We start from the raw sequence: 25886 nt of genomic DNA, 5'->3' as shown, positions 1-25886 counted from the left end.
GTAGGAGCTGCAACCATCCAAGCAAGTGGACAGTATTCCATCACACTCCTGACTTGTACCTTGTAGATGGACAGGCTTTGGGGAGTCAGGGGGTGGGTTACTCGCTGCAGAATTCCCAGTCTCTAACATGCTCTTGTAGCCACAGTATTTATGCGGCTGCTCCAGTTCATTTTCTGGTCAACGGTAACCCCCAGGATGTTGATAGTGGGGGATTCAGCAATGGTAATGTCAAGGGGAGATGGTTAGATTCTCTCTTATTGGAGATCGTCATTGCCTGGCACTTGTGTGGCGCGAATGTTACTTGTCAGTTATCAGCCCAAGCCTGAATGCTGTCCAGAGAGTAAAATAAATGATTGGGACTTATGGACACATGGAATTGAGGTAGAAGCTGAAATATCATAAACAGACTTTTAAAAAGTATCGACTACAAACTATTATTTTAGAATGTGAGTTTTTTTCATCATAATCGAGAAATTTGACATTCCACAAATATAAAGTTAGTTTTGCGGGATGAAGAAGGCTTTTCAGCAGTAATTATGAATATAGTACACCATTAGAAACCCAGTCACACCTCATTCAACAAGATGTAACTTTTTCAAGGGTTTTTATAGTAAGACTAATAGTTTAAAAGGGCAATTTCTTCTAAGTTCAGTAATTCCTACTTGACTGCAGTCTGGGAGATATCAACAGCACATCCTATGGGGAAGCGTAGAGTCACTAACAGCAACTTCTGGATGTACATATTTAACTGCGCATGTGTGGATTCCAGAGGTTGCTGTCAGTTTCAGAGAAGTAATGATGGCAAACCCTGCCAGTTCCGCCGTCATTACTATTGCAAAATCAGGGCCATTGTTCTCTTTTCCCCTTTCCACTGTTCTCCATGACTGACTCTCACTTGTAAGAATAAGTTCACCAATACCAACATTGCATCTTGTCCTTTGTGAATAAAAACATGAGGGAAAAGTATCTTGCAATTATTATACAAAAGAGTTCAGTCACAAGTAAATCACAGATGTATTATGGGTCCCCCACTGATTCTGGGCTTGCGTGACATCAAACTCAGACCTGTAAATGGAATTGAGGTACAGATCAGCCATTAATTGAATGGTGGACCAGGCTAGAGGAGATGAATTGCCTCCTCCTGTTCCTATGCAATACACATTCTGCAGCTCAAAAAATCCATTGTATTACATTTCAATTTACTTGTCCTCCAATTTTCTTTCTAATGTTTGTCCCTAAAAGTGGCACCTTCCAGCACACCTCCTCCACCAGCTCTATAGACAGGACTTTCTACATAGGCCTGTTTACTTCACACAGCTGCTTTCAACATGACTCAACAATCAGTAAAGCAGCAAGCCAAATACAAGAAATACAAATAATTCTGTTCAGTTTATACTCCTTTCCTCCACATGGAATGTCTCACTTCCAGCTGCCTGCTTGATAAAATATAAACTTTATCCAACTGAGGCAGTAAGTCAAAGTAATAGCAGAGATTTGAATTTGCAACATTCTAGTTGGCCCTCGAATATCACCATTCTGTACTGGCCCATACTTACACTTCAATTATAAATCAGGAAAAAATAAAGATCAAAAGGAATTAGAATTAAAAATATTCACTAGTAGAGAATGAAGGAAAGTATGCCAGAAGGAAAAAAAGACTATGCTATATGGGATAGACACTATCCACTCAGTTCTTAATTAAAAACACTGCTGTTCCATGAAGGATTTGCACTGATTCAATCTGCTACTTAGTAGCTTGCTGTACTATTCAAAGTTGCATTAGTAATCAGGGTGTACTGTATTGGAGGGCATGCGAAACTCAAAGATGAAAAATCATTTTTTGGTTAAAATCAACTTCAATATGGATAACATACTGTTATCACACCGAGACAGAACCGAAAAATAGCAGAAAGCAGAACGAGTAAGGACCCTCACCTCCTTCCTAAGGTGTGGTGACCAGAACTGGATGCAATACTCTAGTTGGGGCCTAACCAGAGCTTTATAAAGGTTCAGCATAACCTCCCTGCTTTTGTACTCAGTGTAGACAGTGTACATGTGATACAGTGATAACCAAGTATTTGCTCATCAATATACAAAGTACAGCTGAGCCCAAGAGCTTGCAAGAAAGGATATCTCTCTTCCTTTATCCTCAGTAATGTTTTCCCTACCATAAACAAATCATTATTAAATACAATAACTTACATGATAAAATACATTTGCTGAGGTGTCAGGAGAAAAAAATAATACTTAAGAGGATTACTGTAAATGTTCCAATTGAGCAGTTTGCTTAATTCTTTCTCTTACTCTCATACACAGACTCACAGTAAACAAAATCCACCAAGGGGTAAAATGACATTAGGAAATGTTACTCACCTGAGGGCTGATTATAATCAGTGAGCAGCTGCCTTAAGTTGGTGTATCCCATTAATACTGAATGAAATATGCCAACTTAAGGTTGTTTGTGTGGATTGGAATCAAGCCCCTCTGGTATTGTTGTATACACATCAGGAGGTTTCTGAAGTGCATTCATAATTATCATGAGGTGCACAAGAGAGATAAAAAGTGATCAATTTGGAGAACTACAGCAGAATAACTAATATGGCAAAGAGAGTAAAAATTCATTATGCTTTATTCGTTTTGTCTTTACCTAAAGATCCGTTCATGTGATGTGGTTCCATTCCACCCATTGCCCCTATTGGACCATCTGAGCCAGGACCCATTGGAAACTACAAATAAAAAGCACAAACTATATGTAACTTTTGTCAATGGGACTTTCGACAACTGAGTATATTTACGTGCTGTTCAATTGCTTCAACTTTCTTATTATTTGCATTAAAGGAAGTTTATTTCACAATTCATTTGGTACATTAAGCATGAGTGGTCAATGAATGAAGCAGCCACAAAGAAATCTTGAATTCATGTCTATTGTCTTTTCGTAATAAGTTTTCGAAGTAAACACTATTTAAAGTATTTTTTTTCATGCTTTACATGCTATGACGCCACCAACCATTTTGGTGGATTCTGGCAAACAAAACCTGGGAATGACTGTGGCAAACAACAAACTTCACTTTGACAGGCATTGTTGGTGAATGCTTTGCTTCCCAATGATAGTTGCGTAACTGTTCCCTGTGGCATCACCATGAGAAGCAAATACCTGTCTAACTGCTATAATGAAAGGTCCTTCAGAAGCATCACAAGCACAGCATGCTATGATACCATCAACCATTTCTGTATGTCCTGGCAAACAAAACTTGGGAATGACTGTACTAGTAACCTACCTTCTCAAGGGTCTGGACCAGAAAAGGGGATGATGACTTGAAATTTGGCTATAACTTTTTGCAGGTGTGCTGCAGTATTGACCTGTAGATTGGTTCTGTGAAGTGGCACAGAGGAAAACCCTCCTTGCAAGCTTCTGATGCAGCAACACCGCAATTTTACCAGCTATCAAAGAGGATGCCGAGTGCCAGGCTGCAATGTCCCTTGCCTACAGATTTATGCCTGTACCTATGGGTCCCTTTGCCTTCATAATGGCCTGCCTTTTCTTAATCTCATGCCCATTCAGCCTTGGCAAAGGCTGCTGATGACTTTTAGCACTTCAGATGCTTTCTAAATCTTTGTCCACCTTTTTGTGACCCATCCCTTCCTAAAATTTGAGTTACATAATATTTTTATCCCATACTCTTGATGTCATCCCTAAAATTATTAGAGTTTGCACCTAGAACTGTAAATTTTAAAATTAATTGCATGCTGTTAGCACATGGGATACTGGCTGGTCTAAAACCAGTGCAAATTAGAATAAAACTGTTTTACACCTTAAGAGAAAAATCGCTGCTATTGTTTAGTGGATCTTGAGCACAAGTTCATATTTTACACCTTGTGGTGTACTGAATTATATTAAAAGTAACTCGAAATGAAACTAAAAGTTAATGCTTGTTTCACTTACATTAGACCTGCTGGCCCCAGGAGGTACTGCATTCATCATTGTGTACATATTATCACTGGAGTTTGTTGAATCTGAAATAACCAGAAATGCAATATATTAAAAACTCTTGTTGCAATCTTTCAAGGATACCACAGGATGTTTATGCTGGTAGTAGGCATATCTACTGTCTCTGCCTGCCTCAAAGGATCAATGATAGTAGCCGATGCTCATCTGCTGCTGGAACCCTCACCCATGCCTGTTAATTCTATACTTGACTATTCCAATGTATTCCTGGATGGCCTTCCACATTCTAGTCTCCATGGCCTCGCCCCTCACCATCTCTGTAATCTCCTCCAACTCGACAACCCTCCAAGATATCTGCGCTCATCTAATTCTGGCCTCTTGAGCATGCCCGATTTTAATCAGTCCACCACTGGTGCCATGACTTCAGCTGCCAAGACCCTAAGCTCTGGAATTCCCTCCCTAAACCTCTCTATCTTTCTTTCTGTCTTTCCTCCTTTAAGACATTCCTTAAAATCTACCTTTTAGACCAAGCTTTTGGTCAACTGCCGTAATATCTCTTTATGTTGCTTGGTATCAAATTTTGTTCTATAATGCTCCTTCGAAGCACCATGGGATATTTTATTACATTAAAGGCGATATATAGATATGAATTGTTGCTGTTACTACATATAAGCAAATAACCGACGCTCCCCATTCCAGGTACTACTTTCCGTTCTTGCTATGGGAGGGTACCAAGTGGAGAAAAGGAACTTCCTCACAAGGAAGGAGAGACAACTGAAGGTAGAGTCATTGCTGGGTACTCTTATGCATCCTGGTAGCTTCAGACCAGCATCAGATGAGGCTCAACAGCTATATTTACTGAAGGTATGCTATTACTGTAAGACCATCAGAGAAAGAAACATTCATATTAACATCAACAGAAAATTAGCTTGGAAATGGAGAGTAGCTATGAATGGAAACTGCTCAAGCTATAAAGAATTGCCAGTGGAGTTTTCCCATTTGGGGAGTCCTATTATTCATGCAGAAGTTATATTATGAGTATATAGGTCAGGCCTAATGAACCAGACCAAATATCCCATAATTTGCATATATCAAAATTAGAGGTAAAGGATGAAGAACGGTGAAAACAGATCAAAACAATGTTGAATCTTTTAGGAAACTAGGGCAACAGGTGGTAGATACAATACAAACTGCATACATGTAAAATAAAAGATACTGAGGGAAGGAACCAAGATAAAAAGTACTTGTTGTACAGAGAAAAGAAAGAAAAGGACTGGAAAGCTATTGTGTAAACAGAGTTTAAACAGTAGCCTATTGCAGAATAAAAAAAGATGAACTAAGGTTAAATTAAAGGAAATATAGAATGTAGCTCAAAAGCCACGAAAGTATCTGTAGACAGTTGGAACTCCTCACAATCCAAAGTAGTATTTGCAGTACTGCTCAGCATACCATATGACGTAAGTAATTAATATTCAGGGAATGCTGTATTAAATATCCAGGATGATGCCCAATATGAAGAATCTATCAGGTAAGTGGTGCTAACCATTTGCCATTATTATAGGAGTCAATTACAAAGGCACCGCTTATAACATATTAAGCACCAACTATTTTGAGCAGTTCCATAATTACCTAGCCTGTACTTACCAATTTAATTGCCTTTCATTGCAGCAGCTTATTCGGAAGCAGAGAGTGCTGAGCGAGTGATCAGCTGGGAAGGTCAGTTTCAATTTAAACTTAATTTTCCTTTTGTTTTCGGCAGACCAGGGGGCTGCTGGGTAAGTAAAAACCTATATATTTGGGCTGTTTCTGAACCCGAGACACTACACGTGCAGTGTCTCCCACCCGCACTCCTCCTGTAACCAAAAAAAAGGACTCGGTGGTGTGCAGATAAGCGAAGGCTTTTTCTATTTCTCTTTTTTTTTATCGTGAGATTGGTAAAAACTTTTCGTTCCTTTTTCATTTATCTAAGTTAAGCTTAAGATTAAAAATGGCAGGAGATCTCAGACCTGTGTTATGCTCATCTTGCTCAATGTGGGAGCTCAGGGACACGGCTGATGTCCCTGACTCCTTCACGTGCAGGAAGTGTGTCCAGCTGCAGCTCTTGTTAGACCGCATGACGGCTCTGGAGCTGCGGATGGACTCACTTTGGAGCATCCGCGATGCTGAGGAGGTCGTGGATAGCACGTTTAGCGAATTGGTCACACCGCAGATTAGGATTGCTGAGGGAGAAAGGGAATGGGTGACCAAAAGGCAGAGAAAGAGCAGGAAGGCAGTGCAGATGTCCCCTGCGGTCATCTCCCTCCTAAACAGGTATACCGTTTTGGATACTGTTGAGGGAGCTGGCTCACCAGGGGAAGGCAGCAGTAGCCAGGTTCATGGCACCGTGGCTGGCTCTGCTGTTCAGAAGGGCGGGAAAAAGAGTGGAAGGGCTATAGTCATAGGGGATTCGATTGTAAGGGGAGTAGATAGGCGGTTCTGTGGTCGAAAACGAGACTCCCGAATGGTATGTTGCCTCCCAGGTGCACGGGTCAGGGGTGTCTCAGATCGGCTGCAGAACATTCTGAAGGGGGAGGGTGAACAGCCATTTGTTGTTGTGCACATAGGCACCAATGAAATAGGTAAAAAAACGGGATGAGGTCCTACAAGCAGAATTTAGGGAGTTAGGAGCCAAGTTAAAAAGTAGGACCTCAGAGGTAGTAATCTCAGGATTGCTACCAGTGCCACGTGATAGTCAGAGTAGAAATGAAAGAATAGTCAGGATGAATGTGTGGCTTGAGAGATGGTGCAGGAGGGAGGGGTTCAGATTTTTGGGACATTGGGACCGGTTCTGGGGGAGGTGGGACTATTACAAATTGAACAGTCTACACCTGGGCCGGACTGGAACCAATGTCCTTGGGGGTGCTTTTGTTAACGCTGTTGGGGAGGGTTTAAACTAATGTGGCAGGGGTATGGGAACCAAATGAGGAGGTCAGTGGACAGTAAGGAAACTAAAGCCTGTAAGGAACTAGATAATGAAGTCAGCGTGACTAAGGGAAAGAGTAGGCAGGGAGCAGATGATGTACGCAAAGGGACTGGTGGTCTGAGGTTGTTACAGTTGTATAAGACTTTGGTTCGGCCACATTTGGAATACTGCGTGCAGTTCTGGTCGCCACATTACCAAAAGGATGTGGATGCTTTGGAGAGGGTGCAGAGGAGGTTCACCAGGATGTTGCCTGGTATGGAGGGCGCTAGCTATGAAGAGAGGTTGAGCAGATTAGGATTATTTTCATTAGAAAGACGGAGGTTGAGGGGGGACCTGATTGAGGTGTACAAAATCATGAGAGGTATAGACAGGGTGGATAGCAAGAAGCTTTTTCCCAGAGTGGGGGATTCACTTACTAGGGGTCACGAGTTCAAAGTGAGAGGGGAAAGGTTTAGGGGGGATATGCGTGGAAAGTTCTTTACGCAGAGGGTGGTGGGTGCCTGGAACGCGTTGCCAGCGGAGGTGGTAGACGCGGGCACGATAGCGTCTTTTAAGATGTATCCAGACAGATACATGAATGGGCAGGAAGCAAAGAGATACAGACCCTTAGAAAATAGGCGACATGTTTAGATAGAGGATCTGGATCGGCGCAGGCTTGCAGGGCCGAAGGGCCTGTTCCTGTGCTGTAATTTTCTTTGTTCTTTCAGGTGCATTTGTTTTAATGCAAGAAGTGTAGTAGGTAAGGCAGATGAACTTAGGGCTTGGATTAGTACCTGGGAGTATGATGTTATTGCTATTACTGAGACTTGGTTGAGGGAAGGCCATGATTGGCAACTAAATATCCCAGGATATCGATGCTTCAGGCAGGATAGAGAGGGAGGTAAAAGGGGTGGAGGAGTTGCATTACTGGTCAAAGAGGATATCACAGCTGTGCTGAAGGAGGGCACTATGGAGGACTCGAGCAGTGAGGCAATATGGGCAGAACTCAGAAATAGGAAGGGTGCGGTAACAATGTTGGGGCTGTACTACAGGCCTCCCAACAGCGAGCGTGAGATAGAGGTACAAATATGTAAACAGATTATGGGAAGATGTAGGAGCAACAGGGTGGTGGTGATAGGAGATTTTAATTTTCCCAACATTGACTGGGATTCACTTAGTGTTAGAGGTCGAGATGGAGCAGAATTTGTAAGGAGCATCCAGGAGGGTTTTCTAGAGCAGTATGTAAATAGTCCAACTCGGGAAGGGGCCATACTGGACCTGGTGTTGGGGAATGAGCCCGGCCAGGTGGTTGAAGTTTCAGGAGAGGATGACTTTGGGAATAGTGATCACAATTCCATAAGTTTGAGAATACTCATGGACAAAGACGAGAGTGGTCCTAAAGGAAGAGTGCTAAATTGGAGGAAGGCCAACTATACCAAAATTCGGCAGGAGCTGGGGAATGTAGATTGGGAGCAGCTGTTTGAAGGTAAATCCACATTTGCTATGTGGGAGGCTTTTAAAGAGAGGTTGATTAGCGTGCAGGAGAGACATGTTCATGTGAAAATGAGGGATAGAAATGGCAAGATTAGGGAACCATGGATGACAGGTGAAATTGTGAGACTAGGTAAGAGGAAGAAGGAAGCATACATAAGGTCTAGGTGGCTGAAGAAAGACGAAGCTTTGAAAGAATATCGGGAATGTAGGACCAATCTGAAACGAGGAATTAAGAGGGCTAAAAGGGGTCATGAAATATCTTTAGCAAACAGGGTTAAGGAAAATCCCAAAGCCTTTTATTCATATATAAGGAGCAAGAGGGTAACTAGAGAAAGGATTGGCCCACTCAAGGACAAAGGAGGAAAGTTATGCGTGGAGTCAGAGAAAATGGGTGAGATTTTAAACGAGTACTTTGCATCGGTATTCACCGAGGAGAGGGGCATGACGGATGTTGAGGTTAGGAACAGATGTTTGATTACTCTAGGTCAAGTCGGCATAAGGATGGAGGAAGTGTTGGGTATTCTAAAAGGCATTAAGGTGAACGTCCCCAGGTCCGGATGGGATCTATCCCAGGTTACTGAGGGAAACGAGAGAGGAAATAGCTGGGGCCTTAACAGATATCTTTGCAGCATCCTTAAACACGGGTGAGGTCCCGGAGGAAAGGAGAATTGCTAATGTTGTCCCCTTGTTTAAGAAGGGTAGCAGGGAAAATCCAGGTAATTATAGACAGGTGAGCCTGACGTCAGTGGTAGGGAAGCTGCTGGAGAAGATACTGAGGGATAGGATCTATTCCCATTTGGAAGAAAATGAGCTTATCAGTGATAGGCAACATGGTTTTGTGCAGGGGAGGTCATGTCTTACCAACTTAATAGAATTCTTTGAGGAAGTGACAAAGTTGATTGATGAGGGAAGGGCTGTAGATGTCATATACATGGACTTCAGTAAGGCGTTTGATAAGGTTCCCCATGGTAGGCTGATGGAGAAAGTGAAGTCGCATGGGGTCCAGGGTGTACTAGCTAGATGGATAAAGAACTGGCTGGGCAACAGGAGACAGAGAGTAGTAGTGGAAGGGAGTTTGTCAAAATGGAGACGTGTGACCAGTGGTGTTCCACAGGGATCCGTGCTGGGACCACTGTTGTTAGTGATATACATAAATGATTTGGAGGAAAGTATAGGTGGTCTGATTAGCAAGTTTGCAGACGACACTAAGATTGGTGGAGTAGCAGATAGTGAAGGGAACTGTCAGAGAATACAGCAGAATATAGATAGATTGGAGAGTTGGGCAGAGAAATGGCAGATGGAGTTCAATCAGGGCAAATGCGAGGTGATGCATTTTGGAAGATCCAATTCAAGAGTGAACTATACAATAAATGGAAAAGTCCTGGGGAAAATTGATGTCCAGAGAGATTTGGGTGTTCAGGTCCATTGTTCCCTGAAGGTGGCAACGCAGGTCAATAGAGTGGTCAAGAAGGCATACGGCATGCTTTCCTTCATCGGACGGGGTATTGAGTACAAGAGTTGGCAGGTCATGTTACAGTTGTATAGGACTTTGGTTCGGCCACATTTGGAATACTGCGTGCAGTTCTGGTCGCCACATTACCAAAAGGATGTAGATGCTTTGGAGAGGGTGCAGAGGAGGTTCACCAGGATGTTGCCTGGTATGGAGGGCGCTAGCTATGAAGAGAGGTTGAGTAGATTAGGATTATTTTCATTGGAAAGACGGAGGTTGAGGGGGGACCTGATTGAGGTGTACAAAATCATGAGAGGTATGGACAGGGTGGATAGCAAGAAGCTTTTTCCCAGAGTGGGGGATTCAATTACTAGGGGTCACGAGTTCAAAGTGAGAGGGGAAAAGTTTAGGGGGGATATGCGTGGAAAGTTCTTTATGCAGAGGGTGGTGGGTGCCTGGAACGCGTTGCCAGCGGAGGTGGTAGACGCGGGCACGATAGCGTCTTTTAAGATGTATCTAGACGGATACATGAATGGGCAGGAAGCAAAGAGATACAGACCCTTAGAAAATAGGCGACATGTTTAGATAGAGGATCTGGATCGGCGCACGCTTGCAGGGCCGAAGGGCCTGTTCCTGTGCTGTAATTTTCTTTGTTCTTTGTTCTTTAAACGGCTGTTCTGATTTCAGGCAAAGTCACTTTGGGCCTCATCAACATATGGCCAGCAGGCAGTAAACAAGCAATCCAGGACAGTCTGCCAGCCCTGTGCCACCACAACATTCGGTGGCCAGCCAGCTTCCTGGCCTGAAAAAAAGTTAAGTCTGAGGCAAGGGGTTGGGACGCAGCAATAGTCCCTTGGGAATGTGGCATTGGCCGATCCATCAGCAGGAACTGGGCAGTAAGTCACACCCCATCACTTTTGGAGTTCTAACACCCCGTTTGTGCTGGGTAAAAATTAATATGGGTACTCGGGGTGATTCCCATAAAGTTTCACCAATACAAATGCGTGAGCATCATCTTTGGTCTGCATCCAGCCAATTAAGTAAAATTGCTAGACTCAGTTATTTTAAATAATTTGCATAAATCTTATAGCACCTAGAATTATATTTGTTTATAATTACATTAAATTTTCATTTATTGAGTTGGATAAGAGTTAACAAATGCAATTTCTAACAAATGCAATCCTGTGCTTTTCAGTACTTTGGTTCTCCCCTAATTTTAGTTGATAGTAAATTTCTAAAAGGTGAAGGGAAAGGAATAGCATCTTCTTGGTAATGTGAAATACATATAGAAATGGTATTTAAAAATTAGCACAACATATTGTAAGTGGCATGGTTTCACTGCTGTCTCAACTTTAACTGTACTGTTCCGATTCTTATTCTCATGCAAAACAAGCCAATACATCATATCTAAAGTAAGCTGTATTGGAAACCACATCATTGTATTCAGCAGTGCAAATGTCAATAAAGGGATTCTAAAAGCAAAATACTGTGCATGCTGGAAATCTGAAATAAAAACAAAGTGCTGGAAACACTGATCTGTTCTGATGAAAGGTCACAGACCTGAACTGTTAACTCCGTTTCTCTCTCCATAGATGCTACCAGACCTGCTTTGTATTTTCAGGACTTTCTGTTTTTAGTTCAATAAAGGTATTGATTGGTTCTGCTGCACTCCATGGCTGGAATTTACTAAGCCCATGACTTCGGACTCCGTGACGATGGGGCGGCTGAAAGACTGGTCCAGAAGAGGCCCACCTCAAAGGCCGATGCTGGGAGGGCACCCGATCCTCCCAGTGGCGGCGAGGCTCCATGGTGGCCCCCTCGCTGCTGAGCGAAGGGAACTCAATTTCAATATTTATATCATTAAAATAAATTCATTTCAATATACTTATCAGCAATCTTCCGGTCCCGCCGTGATCTTCACCGTGGCGGCCCGCACTCCCGCGCTTTCAATTCCCCGCCTGGGGAAAGGAGGTGTGACGCTGGTGGTGGTGGGGGGTGGGGGGGGGAGTTAAGATTTTCAGTGCGGGAGGGGGCGGGGGCGGAGATGGGGTCAAATAAGCATCATCAGTACAGGGGATGGTGGGAAGGGGTGAACTTTCAACTTTGTGCAGTCTTGGGGGTGGAGGTCAGACTTCAAAGGAAAGTGAAAGCAAAATACTGCAGATGCTGGAAATCTGAAATAAAGACAAAAATTGCTGGAAATACTCAGCAGATCTGGCAACATATGTGGAGAGAGAAGCAGAGTTAACGTTTCAGGTCAGTGACCTTTCATCAGAACTGGCAAAGGTTAGAAATGTGATAGGTTTTAAGCACATAAAGCAAGGGTGGGGCAAAAGAGAACAAAAGAGGTGTTGATTGGACAGAGGACCACAGAGAATAACTGACAAGGAGGCATGGGGCAAAGGCAAAGAGTGTGTTAATGGTGTAGTGAAAGACAAAGCATTGCTGCAGAGAGGGTGTTAAATGACAGAATAATGAAAGCCCCAGCCAAAAGCACAAACATGAAAAAAAGGTGGGCAGGCACATGGTAAAAAAAATTGAACGGTGAAACAAACAAAAATAAAATAAAAATAAAATAATAAATAAAAAGGGGGAGTCATAGTCATAGAGTTATACTGCAAAGAAACAGACCCTTCGGCCCATCGTATCCGTGCCGAATTAGCAGCAGGAGTTGGCCACTCAGCCCCTCAAGCCTGCTCTGCCATTCAATAAGATCATTTGTACTAATCATTTGCCGCTGGGTCAAAACCCTGGAACTCCCTTCCTAACACCATTGTGGGTGTACCTATCTCCCATGGACTGCAGCGGTTCAAAAAGGCAGCTCACCACCACCTTCTCAAGGGAAATTAGAGATGGGCAATAAATGCTGGCCTGGCCAGCGACGCCCACACTCCTTGAATGAATAAAAAAAACTATCAATTCATCCAACTCATTACAAATCCTGCAAGCATTCAGATAAAGAGCCTTTCATTCTGTCTTCTTACCCTTTTTCCCTACTCTGACCTTATTTGCTGGTGCACTCTTATATTTGTATGCTCTGTCCCTTCCTGTCACACTCTGGTTCTCATAACCCGTATCATTAGCCTTTACTATTTCCTTGTCCTTTCTCTTTAACTTTCCAAATCTCCCTTCCCGTGAACCCTCCCTCCCACCCCGACTATTTAGTTTAAAGCGCTTTCTACAGCCCTAGTTCTACAATTCGCCAGGATACTGGTCCCATCGTGGTTCAGGTGAAGGCCGTCCCAATGGCACAGCTCCCTCTTTCCCCAGAGCCCCATGAATCGAAACCCACTTCTCCCACACCAAACTTTGAGCCATGAAACTCTCATCTTATTTACTCTATGCCAATTTGCTCATGGCTCAGGCAGTAATCCAGAGATTATTACCTTTGTGGTTCTGCATTTTAATTTAGCCCCTTGCTGCTCATAATCCCTCAGCAAAACCTCTTTCTTAGTCTATGTTGTTGGTACGCAGGTGGACCATTACACTGGATCCTTCCACTCCAACTCTAAGTTCCTCATCAGCCCCGAGGAAATGTCCTTAACCCTGTCACCGAGCAGACAACACAGCCTTCGAGACTCACGCTTTCGGCTGCAGAGAACAGTATCTATCCCCTACTCCTACTATATTCATTTTTACTCCCCCCACTTGAATGGCCCCCTGCACCACTGTGTCATGATCAGTTTGCTCATCCTCCCTGCAGCCCCACAAGCTGCAAGAGCATCTAACCTGTCGGACAATTGCAAGGGCTGAGGCTCCTCCAGTGCTACTTTCTGGATCCATATACCTGCCTTACTTGCAGTCACACTCTCCTATCCCTGACCACAGACCAAATCAGAAGTACCGAGACTAAGATGTGTGACTTTCCCTGATGCATCGCAGTGTCAGTGCAAATATTAAAATTTTGTAGTTGCAGATGTATTTTGCATCAACTATATACATATATTTTGACCTGTACAGGCAGGATGCGTTGCATCTGAACAGAGTTGGGCCAAATTTCCTTTCGGGGTGATTTGCTAGTGCTATTGGGGACGGTTTAAACCAAATTCGCGGGGGTGTGGAAACCAGCAGGAAATATCAGAGAGGAATACCAAGGTGCACAGAATACTGAGGGAGATAGATAGTACCAGAGTACAGGATAGTAAGTTACTGGTGGGGTCAGAGTAAGGGAGAAAGTAATAAAGTCTAAATCAGGGTTAATGCGCATGTATGTGAATGTACCAAGTGTTGTTAATAAGATTGATGAGTTACAGGCGCAGATTGCAATGTGGAAATATGATGTTGTGGCTATAACAGAGACCTGGCTCAAAGAAGGGCAGGACTGTGTGTTAAATATTCCTGGATACAAGGTGTTCAGGAAAGATAGAAAAGGGGAAAAAGGGGGATAGGTGGCAGTATTGATTAAGGAGTGCATTGCAGTGATGGAGAAAAAGGATGTCCAGAGGGGTCGAGGACAGAATCAATTTGGCTGGAGCTAAGGAACAAAAAATGTGCAGTTACATTGCTCGGTGTTGTCTACAGGCCACCAACTAGTGGGAAGGACACGGAGGAACAACTTTGCAAGGAAATTACAGAGAGGTGCAAAAATTATAGGGTAGTTATAATGGGGGACTTTAATTACCCAAACATAGACTGGGATAGTAGTAGTGTAAAGGGCAGTGAGGGGCAAGAGTTCCTAATGTGTGTTCAGGAAAATTCTCTACAGCATTATGTTTCTAGTCCAATGAGAAAGGAGGCACTGCTAGACCTGGTTCAAGTGGGCCAAGTGGATCAAGTATCAGTAGGACAGCATTTAGGGGATCATGATCACTGTATCATAAGGTTAAGGTTAACTATGGAAAAGGACAAAGAATAATCCAGAGTAAGAATAATTAACTGGGGGAAGGCCAACGTCAGTGGGTTAAGAACGGAGCCGGGGCAAATAAATTCGAGTCGAAGGTTGGAAGGAAAAACGGTAGCTGAACAATGGCTACCTTCAAAAAGATAGTTCGGGCACAGTCAAGGTATGTTCCCTTGAGGGGGAAAGATAGGGTAAACAAATCTAGAGCCCCAATGGATGACAAAAGAGGTAGAGATTAAGATAAAGAAGAAAAAGTGTGCTTATGACAGAAGACAGGTAGAAAATACTATCGAGAACCAGGCTGAATATAGATGGTCCAGAGGGGAAGTGAAAAATCAAATAAAAGCAGCAAAGAGAGAGCATGAAAAGAGACTGGCATCTAACATTAAAGGAAATCCCAAAGTTTTCTATAGGCATATAAATAGTAAAAAGGTGGTAAAAGGAGGAGTGGGGCTGATTAGGGACCAAAAAAGGGAGGCAGAGGACATAGCTGAGGTATTAAATGAATACTTTGCATCTGTCTTTACCAAGTAAGAAGACGTAACCCAGGCAATGGTGAGAGAGGAGGTAATTCAGACACGAGAGGGGTTTAAAATTAATAAGGAGGATGAATTAGATAGGCTGTCTGTACTTAAAAGTGGATAAAGCACCAGGACTGGATGAGATGCATCCAAGAATACTGAGGGAAGTGAGGGTGGAAATTACAGAGCACTGGCCATAATTTTTCAGTCTTCCTTAAACTTGGGGGTGGTGCCAGAGGACTGGAGAATTGTAAATGTTACACCCTTGTTCAAGAAAGGGTGTAAAGATAAGCCCAGCAACTACAGGCCAGTCAGTTTAACTTCGGTGGTGGGGAAACTTACAGAAAGAATAATTCGGAGAAAAATTAATAGTCACATGGACAAATGCAGATTAATTAAAGAAAGCCAGCATGGATTTTTTAAGGGAAAATCATGTTTGACTAACTTGCTGGAGTCTTTTGAGGAGGTAACAGATAGGGTTGATATTGGCAATGCATTTGGAATGGTGTACATGGACTTTCATACGTTTGATACAGTGCCACACAACAGACTTGTGAGCAAAGTTGTAGCTCATGGAATAAAAGGGACGGTAGCAACATGGATACAGAATTGGCTGAGTGACAGGAAAGAAAGAGTAGTGGTTAATGGATGTTTTTCAGGCTGGAGGAAGGTTTGTAGTGGAGTTCCCGCAGGGCAGTGTTGGGACCCTTGCTTTTCCTGATATATATTAATGACATAGACCTTGGTGTACAGGGCACAATTTCAAAGTTTGTGGATGATACGAAACTTGGAAGCATTGTGAACTGTGAGGAGGATAGCGTAGAACTGCAAAAAGACATGGACAAGTTAGTGGAATGGTGGATAGGTAGCAGATGAAGTTCAATACACAGAAATGTGAAGTGATTAATTTTGGTAGGAAGAACATGGAGAGACAATATTAAATAAAGGGTACCATTCTAAAGCGGGTGCAGGAGCAGAGGGACCTAGGTGTATATGTACATAAGTCATTGAAGATGGCAGGACAGGTTGAGGGAGTGGTTAATAAAGCATACAGTATGCTGGGCTTTATTAATAGGAGCATAGAGTACAAAAGCAAGGAAGTTATGTTGAACTTGTATAAGACACTAGTTCGGCCTCAGCTGGAGTATTGCATCCAATTCTGGGCGCCGCACTTGAGGAAAGACGTGAGGGCATTGGAGAGAGTACAGAAAAGATGCACGAGAATGGTTCTAGGGATGAGGAACTTCAGTTATGAAGATGGATTGGAGAAGTTGGAACTGTTTTCCTTGGAGAAGAGAAGGCTGAGACGTGATTTGATAGAGGTATTCAAAATCATGAAGGATCTGGACAAAGTAGATACAGAGAAACTGCTCCCACTTGTGAAAGGATCACAAACAAGATGGCACAGATTTAATGTAATGGGTAAGAGAAGCAAAAGCGACATGAGGAAAAACTTTTTCACACAGTGAGTGGTTAAGGTCTGGAATGTGCTACCTGAGAGTGTGGTGGAGACAAGTGCTTTTGAAGCATTCAGAAGGGAATTAGACTGTTATATGAAAAGGAAAAATCTGCAGGGTTACAGGGAGAAGGCAGGGGAATGGCACTAAGTGAATTGCTCGTTTGGAGAGCCAGTGCAGACATGATAGGCCAAATGGCCTCCTTCTGCGTTGTACCAATTGTGTGATTTTTTGATTATTAATTTTTCTTTGCATAATAATTCAAATTCTCTGAGCATATAATACTTATCAATAAAGTGCACGCTCAGCAGTGCAGCATACTGAAGCACAAATATTCAGCATGTAGAGTAGGTCAGGCTTGTGATCCTCCATACATCCAGGCAGTAGGGGGAGTCGGGGTACTTCTATACGTTAGGAAAGGGAAAACAGAACCCCTTAACAAGCAATGTGAGAAAGCCATCAGTGAAAAAAAATGAAAAGTCGGGGGAGGGACAAACAGAAACCATAACTATCACTGAGAATTAGAAAATGTTTTTGCCCAGATTAAACGGAGGTGTTCCCACTCACACCTTACAAATTTGATTCAAGTCCAGCCTTCATTAAAGGGATTTGGAAAAACTTGTATCACTTGCCAAGCTTCATCAGTAGCAGATGGACTTTCCTCAAAACCCTTCCAAATGTAGACAAAGTATTCCACATGGCTGCCCTACATCTTGTCTGCTATTTCATTTTGACACTGGGCCTCCTGGCTGCAGTCATTAAGACGATGTGAAATACCAGAGCCTTTCAATCAAGGATCACGAATAAAAACCTCAATTTTAACTGGGTAAGGGTGGCACGGGTATGACGCATGGGAGTCCCAGCAATTGGCGCACCTGAGGAATCTGGATATTTGGAGGCCTGGTCAATATTATAAAAATACAATTAAAATGACATAATAGGTATGGTAAATCTGGCAGGTTTACAATGGGGTTGCTGATGGCTGCATGGCGTCCAAGCTTTGAGCACCGATGGCGCAAACACAATGTGAGCACCAATATTACAGAAGCTTGAGTGTTATTGCAGAGGTTTTATTAACTATTGTCGTAAAGACACTTATAAGTGATATTAAATTATTCTTGGCTGTTAACTAATGGTCCCCTGCCCCCTTCATTTAGTTCAGTCCAATAGAGGGTGTCAGTGGCAGTTCCACTGAAATATTATACCCAAAATGCTAATCTATCTTTTCTCTTTTCATATGATAATGTGCATGTTGTGTATTTCCAGCATTTTATTTTTAGATTTAAGCCTGTATTGTAACATTGTGTAATTAAGTCTGTTTTGCCCAAATGAGTTTCCAACATGCTATATACTTTTTCATGTTTGCTTTTAAATCAATTGAGAAAGAGAAAGACGACTTACAAAATCCAATGAAAATATTTGACAGTGTGACAGTAAAGGCACATATATCTATTTTTGTAGACCATAAGCTTGGTGCCAGGTTTGAAATCTTTGTCGTCAAACACTCTTTTCCTCAGATGACCAAAGGCTACGCTGGCGCACTGGAGGCGATGCTGAGTTTCATCGACGATGTCTGCCCTTGCTGAGAGGAGGCTCCCAAGGTATAAGAAGTGATCCACATTGTCCAGAGGTTCACTGTGGACCTTGAGAGTCAGGGGCAGTGTTCCACTGCGGGAGCAGGCTGGTAGAAGACCTTTGTCTTCCGGATATTTAGCTTAAGGTCCATTCTTTCATACACCTCCGTGAATGCATCGATGAGGGTTTGAAGCTTGGCCTCTGAGTGTGTGCATACGCAAGTGTTGTCAGCATACTGCAGCTCGATGACAGAGGTTGGAGTGGCCTTGGTTCTGGACTGGAGGCGACGTAGGTTAAATAGTTTTCTGCTTGTCCTGTAGAGTAGATCTACTCCCGCAGGGAGCTTCAAGGAGCCTCCTGTATGCGTCAGAAACATGGACGTTGTACAGCAGACATCTCAAAGCCCTGGAGAGATATCACCAGTGATGCCTCTGCAAGATCCTGCAAATTCAGTGGCAGGACAGGCACCCCAATATCAGTGTCCTCAGGCCAACATCCCTCGTATCCAGACACTGGTCATAGCTAGTCAGTTACATTGAGTGGACCACTTCGTCGGCATGCCTGACACAAGACTCCCAATACAAGCTTTCTACTCTGACCTCCGTCACGGCAGGAGGCTACCAGGAGGGCAGAGGAAACGCTACAAGGATGTCCTTAAAGTCTCCCTGAAAAAATGTGACATCTCCACTGATTCATGGGAATCTCTTGCCCGAAATCGCCCAAAATGGAGAAGAAGCATCCACAAAGGTGCCAGCCAGTTCGAACAACGTCGACATGCCCAGGCAGCGACCAAATGCAAACAGCGGAAGGAGCATTCGGAAATTCGAGCATCTCATTCCTCAGCCTCACCAAACACCATTTGCCCCACCTGTGGAGGAGTGTGCGGATCCATAATTGGACTATTCTGTCACCTAATGACCCACAACCCTGGAGTGGAAGAAAGTCATCCTCGTTCCCGAGGGACTGCCTAAGAAGATCTATTTTTGTGAAATAGTTGCATTTAAGGACTTTTCCTTGGAGCCTTGTAGGTAATAAATTGGATGACTGAATGAAACACGGAAGAGAATTGGTGTAATGGAGTTGGGCAAGGGGACTCTTTTGGAGGATATATGTCTCCTAGTGATGACTCCCTCCTCATCCTCAACAGTGTGACACCTGGGCCTTATTTGCCTGCTGCTGGTCAACTGCTCGACAAAACATCTGTGAAGTTACAGCTGGCTGGTGAGTGGGAGGGAATTTCGGCACGAAAGGAGCAGGTGTCAGCAACAAGGTATGTTGTGGGGAGAGGGTCTGGGAGAGTCTCACGGGTGGGAAGATCAGGGAGTCATCAGCAAGCAATGGTCAGACATGGGGCTGTAACATAGTTGGCCTGGTTCTCCAGCCAGTGCTCCTTGCTAAAAGCATGTGACCATAAAATTAACCCTAATAGTTCAAATAAAAATGCCAATTTACCTCTTTCCTCTTATTGGCACTTATTCAAGTCTTGTTCAAAAGGTTCAAAACATGCTATCGTCCTGCAACACTACAGTTTTTAAAAATATGGCAAATTGTTTACTTCCCACTGAGTCCTTGTAATCAGGTAATCTCACAGCTTGGACATAAACTTTTGGTTTTATATTTGCTACTGAAATCCTTAAGGCAATAAAGTATGCATATTCATTATTCATCAAATCCGACAATATCCTAGAATGACAAAAGGAAAAAGGAGTATAAAAGATAACTTTTTTACCTCCTGGGCTAGGCATGATGGGAGTTCCTGGAGGCCCTCCACCACCAGGGGGTCCCTGCAAAACGATAGTCATCAGAAATTTAGTATTTAATATTCATCTGAAATGTAGTAGATATCATCTGCTAATTAAGTAGAACCATGAAGTTCTTTGTGTTTACAGCCATGTCTAAAATAAAATCAGCTGACACTTTTTTTTTCAAATGTAGAAAACACTGGTGCTATACACATAAATCTACACAGCCAGATGCTACTAATTCTTACATGTCAGGTAGGAGGGGGAAATTAGCAATGGTTCCTCTCCTGGTTATCATCCAGCAACCTCTGCAGGAAAGCGTGCTTATGTGAATGTCAGGATCACGCTGATGTATGATGACCCTTACAATTCAAGAGCCTATCAACACTCACGCTCTAAGCATGCAAATGATAGAGGGTCACTTGGGAATAGACGAGAACCCACATGTGCTTGTGAAACTGCATCCCTACTAATGGCTCCAAGAGAGAAGGAAAAATTGGAAAACAAAAGTTGGCCAAAACCAATCTGAATTACTGCTTTGATTATCCTGCCAAATATCTATATCATGGTATATTTAAAAAGGAACTTGACTTATATAGCACCTTTTTTAGCCTTAGCACATCCCAATGCACTTTACAGCCAATGAAGTACTTTGAAGTAATAACCAGGTAATCTATTTTAGTGATGCTGGTTCAGGAATTAATGTTAACCAGGACACTGGGAGAACTCCCCTGCTCTTCTTTAAACAATGCCATGGGATCCATGCATCTGAAATAGCAAATGAAACATCTCTGAAGGATAGCAGGTCAGACAGTACAGTACTCTCTCAGTACTGCGCTAAAGTGTCAGCCTAGAATTATGTGCTCAAATCTCAAATTCTGAAGCTTTCAACAGATGAAACTTGCTAATAACGTGAAATTGTACACAAACTGTACCAGAGGGGAAAAAATATTTAATACTATTGACATTCTACAGCACACAAGCAATTTCAGTGTCATATTAAATGCAATATCCTTTGTTTTTGATCATGACAGCCAGGAGCAGGAATGGAGGTGGAGGGGAGGGGTGAAAATACCAACCCTGGCCAGCATGCCGGTTTCCCGACGTTGTTTCGGGCACCAGCCAGTTTCACCAGGGCGGCAGGAGGGTGACCCCGCGATCTTGCCCGATCCATAACGAAGACCAATTAAGATGGTTAAAGAGCTTACTGAAAGCTCATTAAGGGGATGTTGTGATTTGCACAGGGGCACAAGGAGTGCTTGTGCTGTCAGGGGCAGACCAGCTGAACGGAGGCGCACAGTGGGGAGCCAGCCGCGGCCATCCCAGGAAATTAGCTGGACCCCATTAAAAGGAGCCACCAGCGCAGCACAGGGTGGGGGAGAGTGGTCAATCAGCACTCAGGTAGTGCAGGCGGTCATCACCCTCCTGGCATACTAGGAGCATAAGAGGAGTGGGCAAGACTGCCAAGTATAATTGGTTGAGCACAAGGAAGGCTGCAGCTGGCAATGGAGACACGACTCTCAGATTTTGGGACCAGTGGCGATAACGAGCAAAATCCTCCACAGGAAGGGCAGAGCCCCAGGCATCAGAAGGGCAGAGGAGAGGAATGAGGGGTAGGAAGGCAACGGAGGCCATACAATCAGCAAAGGATCTACCAGAAAAGACAGAGCTGCCTGGAGATGACCAAGAACAAGTGCTGCAGGAGAGAGCGCAGATAATCACAGGCAGATGATCACAGACACCTGTGCCCTTGTCACTGAAGAACTCATACCTCACAGCACTGGTCGGCATGCCCTACCAGTAGCCATCAAACTCACTGTGGCCTTGAAGTTCTTTGCTTCTGGCTTATACGAAGGACCAGCTACCGACCTCAGTGGCATCTTGCAAACAGCAGCACACCACTGCCTCTCACAGGTCCCTGATGCCCTATTTGCCAGAGCTGGACAGTACATTCAATTCCAGACAGATGGTACCTCGTAGGCATAGAGGGCAGTGGGATTCACCTCCATCATTGGATTCCCCCAGGTGCAGGGCATCACTGATTGCACCTTGTGGCCATTAAGGCACCCAGTGACCAGCCAGTGAGATTCATCAACAGGAGGGCAATATTCAACTGGTCTGCAACCACAACAAGAGGTTCCTCCATGTGTGTGCTTGCTTTCCTGGCAGCTTCCATGACTCCTTCATTCTCCAGGCTGCCGCAGCTCTTCGCTCCACCCCCCAAACTTGTGGATGGATGGATTCTAGGAGACAAGGGATATCCCTTGAAGAGATGGCTACTCATCCATCTCCAAGATCCCCAGACAGAGGCACAGAGGCAATACAACCAAAGCCATCAGCTCACCAGGACAACCACTGAGCAGGCCTGCCAGACCTTGGGCTTCTGAAGATGTGATTCTGGTGCCTGGACCAGTTGGGTAGGGCCCTGCAAAACACACCTGCAGGGGTCTCGCTCATTATGGTGGTCTGCTGCACACACCACAACATGGCCCTCCAGAGAGGTGTGGATTTTAAGGACGATGAGGCCTTGAAAGTTCATTGAAGGAAGAGGAGAAGCAAGACGTGGAAGAGGGGGAGAAAGACGAGGTGAAGAGCACCGAGGTGCTTCGGCTACACAGGGAGGTGGTCAGGCCTGGCACAGGGCATGAAGGGCTCATCAGGAAGCCATGAATGTCAGGGATCATCTGATTCAGACACGTTTCAACTGAGCTTCTCTGAACCAGGATGAACAGCATGGTATGGAACTCACTCTGAGCTGCCTGTGCTCACATTTCCATTGAAGACGCAGCCTGGAACATGTAAACTCTTACTGCCAATGAAGGATGCATATCTGCCTGGAGGTTCCACCGTCACCGTTGACGAACCCTTGCTCTCCTTCAGCACCTCATACTTCTTTTCTTGTTTCACCATTAATAAAAGGAGGCTCACACATCTAGCTTCAAGTGTCATTATTTACATGGTTCTCATAAAGGAAAACAGTGTGCAGTGACAGGAAGAAGTCATCCCAATGACCCACTTAGTGCTCTTCGCGATGCGGTGGCCTCCGCGCTCGGCCACATCTAAGCGGTGCTTCCCTTGAGGCCTCCGAGGTGGTGGAGGCAACCTGCTCACTTGATTTGGCATGGAGGTGCCAGTGGGGGAATCTACAGATGCTGCTGCATCTGAATCATTGCAGGTGCAGCCTCCATCACTGGGCCCTGCTGCACTGATGCTTCCTGTCAGAGGAGCCAAAGAGGCCAAAGATGATGATGGCACCCTTTGAGGGGTGGCACCCTCATCCTCCTCGGTGACATCCTCAGCCCTTGGCTGGCGCTCTGGATGGTTGGAGGGGAGTACCAACTGCAGCGTATCTGGCATCCCCCCCAAACATCTCTGCGCCACCACGGCCACTGACCGGTCCAGGCTACAAAGTGTGGCATGCATCCTGTGTCAGTGCGCAGTTCCTGTATGCACTCCAGGTGCTGGAGCATATGGCTCTCCATGGGATTGGCCACTATCTCAATGGAGGAGCTGATGTGCTCAAAGCTCTGAGTCATGGTAGCACACATGAGAACATATGAACAGAAGTAATGGGAGCAGGCGTAGGCCATTTGGCCCCTCGGGCCTGCTCCACCATTCAATAAGATCACGGCTGATCTGATTGTGGCCTTAACTCCACTTTCCTGCCTGCCTTCCTCTCCCACCCCCCCCATAACCTTTGACTCCATTTTCAATCAAAAATCTGTCCAACTCAGCCTTGAAGATATTCAATGACCCAGCCTCCACTACTTGCTGGGGAAGAGAATTCCGAACACTGATGACCCGCTGAGAGAAGAAATTCCTCCTCATCTCCATTTTAAATGGGAGACCCCTTAATTTGAAACTGTGCCCCCTAGTTTTAGATTCCGTCACGAGGGAAAACATCATCTCATCATCTACCCTGTCAAGCCCCCTCAGAATCCTATACGTTTCAATAAGATCACCTCTCAATCTTCTAAACTCCAATGACTCCAATGTACTGTTCTTTGTTTGTTCTTTGAGTATAGGCCCATTCTGTTCAACCTTTCCTCATTAGACAAACCCCTCATCCCAGGAATCAGCCGAGCGAACCATCTCTGAACTGCTTCCAATGCAACAATGTCCCTCCTTAAATAAGGTGACCAAAACTGTACACAGTACTCTAGGTGCGATCTCACCAATGCCCTGTACAGTGGTGGCAAGACTTCCCTACTTTTATACTCCATCCCCCTTGCAATAAAGGCCAACATTCCATTTGCCTTCTGAATTACTTGCTGTGACTATATGCTGACTTTTTGTGATTCGTGTAAAAGGACGGCCAGGTCTCTCTGTACTGCAGCATTCTGCAGCCTCTCTCCATGTAAATCATATTCTGCTTTTCTACTCTTCCTGCCAAGGTGGACAACCTCACACTAATTGTGAGATATTCTATCTTGGCAGATCTGTGAGGCCATTAAACTTCTGGTACTGCAGCCATATCTGCCAGTGCTATGTATGCTTGCCACTACCTCCTGTAATTCTGCCTGAGTGGCTGCATATCGTGACCATAAAAACACAAGAAACAGGAGCAGGAGGTGGTGTAGTGGTATTATCACTGGACTAGTAACCCAGAGACCCAGGGTATTGATCTGGAGACATGGGGTCTAATCCCACCACAGCAGAAGGAGGAATTTGAATTTAATTAATAAATCTGGAATTATAAAAGCTAGTCTAATGATGGCCATGAAACCATTGTCAATTGTTGTAAAAACCCATCTGGTTCACTAATGCCTTTGAGGGAAGGAAATCTGCTGTCCTTATCTGGTCTGGCCTACATGTGACTCCAGACTCACAGCAACGTGGGTGACTTTTACATGCCCTCTGAAATGGCCTAGCAAGCCACTCAGTTGTACCTAACCGCTACGAAGTCAATAAAAAGGAATGAAACTGGACGGACCACCCGGCATCCACCTCGGCACCGGAAACGACAACGGCAAACCCAGCCCTGTCGACCCTGCAAAGTCCTCCTTACTAACACCTGGGGGCTTGTGCCAAAGTTGGGAGAGCTGTCCCACAGACTAGTCAAGCAACAGCCTGACATAGTCATACTCACGGAATCATACCTTACAGACAATGTCCCAGACACTGCAATCACTATCCCTGGGTATGTCCTGTCCCACCGGCAGGACAGACCCAGCAGAGGTGGCAGAACAGTGGACTACAGATAGTAGGGAGGGAGTTTCCCTGGGAGTCCTCAACATAGACTCCGGACCCCATGAAGTCTCATTGCATCAGGTCAAACATGGGCAAGGTAACCTCCTACTGATTACCACCTATCACCCTCCCTCAGCTCATCAGTCAGTACTCCTCCATGTTGAACACCACTTGGAGGAAGCACTGAGGGTGGCAAGGGCACAAAATGTACTCTGGGTGGGAGACTTCAATGTCCATCACCAAGAGTGGCTTGGTAGCACCACTACTGACCGAGCTGGCTGAGTACTAAAGGACATAGCTGCTAGACTGGGTCTGCGGTAGGTGGTGGGGGAACCAACAAGAGGGAAAATATACTTGACCTTGTCCTCACCAATCTGCCTGCTGCAGATGCTTCTGTCCATGACTGTATTGGTAGGAGTGACCAGCGCACAGTCCTTGTGGAGACGAAGTCCCACCTTCACATTGAGGACACCGTCCATCGTGTTGTGCGGCACTATCGCCGTGCTAAATGGGATAGATTTCAAACAGATCTAGCAATGCAAAACTGGGCATCCATGAGGCGCTGTGGGCCATCAGCAGTAGCAGAATTGTACTCAAACACAATTTGTAACCTCATAGCCCAGCATATCCCCCACTCTACCATTACCATCAAGCCAGGAGACCAACCCTGGTTCAATGAAGAGTGCAGCAGGGCATGCCAGGAGCAGCACCAGGCATACCTCAAAATGAG

At 44.5% G+C, this 25886-nt stretch overlaps 1 protein-coding gene across 9 annotated transcripts in view; it reads right to left on the bottom strand.

Annotated features, from left to right (window-relative positions):
- Positions 1-25886, bottom strand: part of ssbp2b (single stranded DNA binding protein 2b) — a 673806-nt gene that overhangs the window by 59961 nt on the left and 587959 nt on the right. For all 9 annotated transcript variants that reach the window (XM_068029629.1, XM_068029630.1, XM_068029625.1 and 6 more), the window contains 3 exons: positions 19954-20008; positions 3944-4014; positions 2648-2726 (listed from right to left, as the gene is read on the bottom strand). In XM_068029629.1, coding sequence (XP_067885730.1) covers positions 2648-2726; positions 3944-4014; positions 19954-20008 — 205 coding nt within the window. The remainder of the gene's footprint in view (positions 1-2647; positions 2727-3943; positions 4015-19953; positions 20009-25886) is intronic.

The sequence above is a fragment of the Heterodontus francisci genome, chromosome 4 (assembly GCF_036365525.1).
Source record: "Heterodontus francisci isolate sHetFra1 chromosome 4, sHetFra1.hap1, whole genome shotgun sequence".
NCBI lineage: Eukaryota > Metazoa > Chordata > Chondrichthyes > Heterodontiformes > Heterodontidae > Heterodontus > Heterodontus francisci.
The sequence above is the reverse complement of the archived record's forward strand: the minus strand, read 5'-3'. Positions and strand labels throughout refer to the sequence as shown.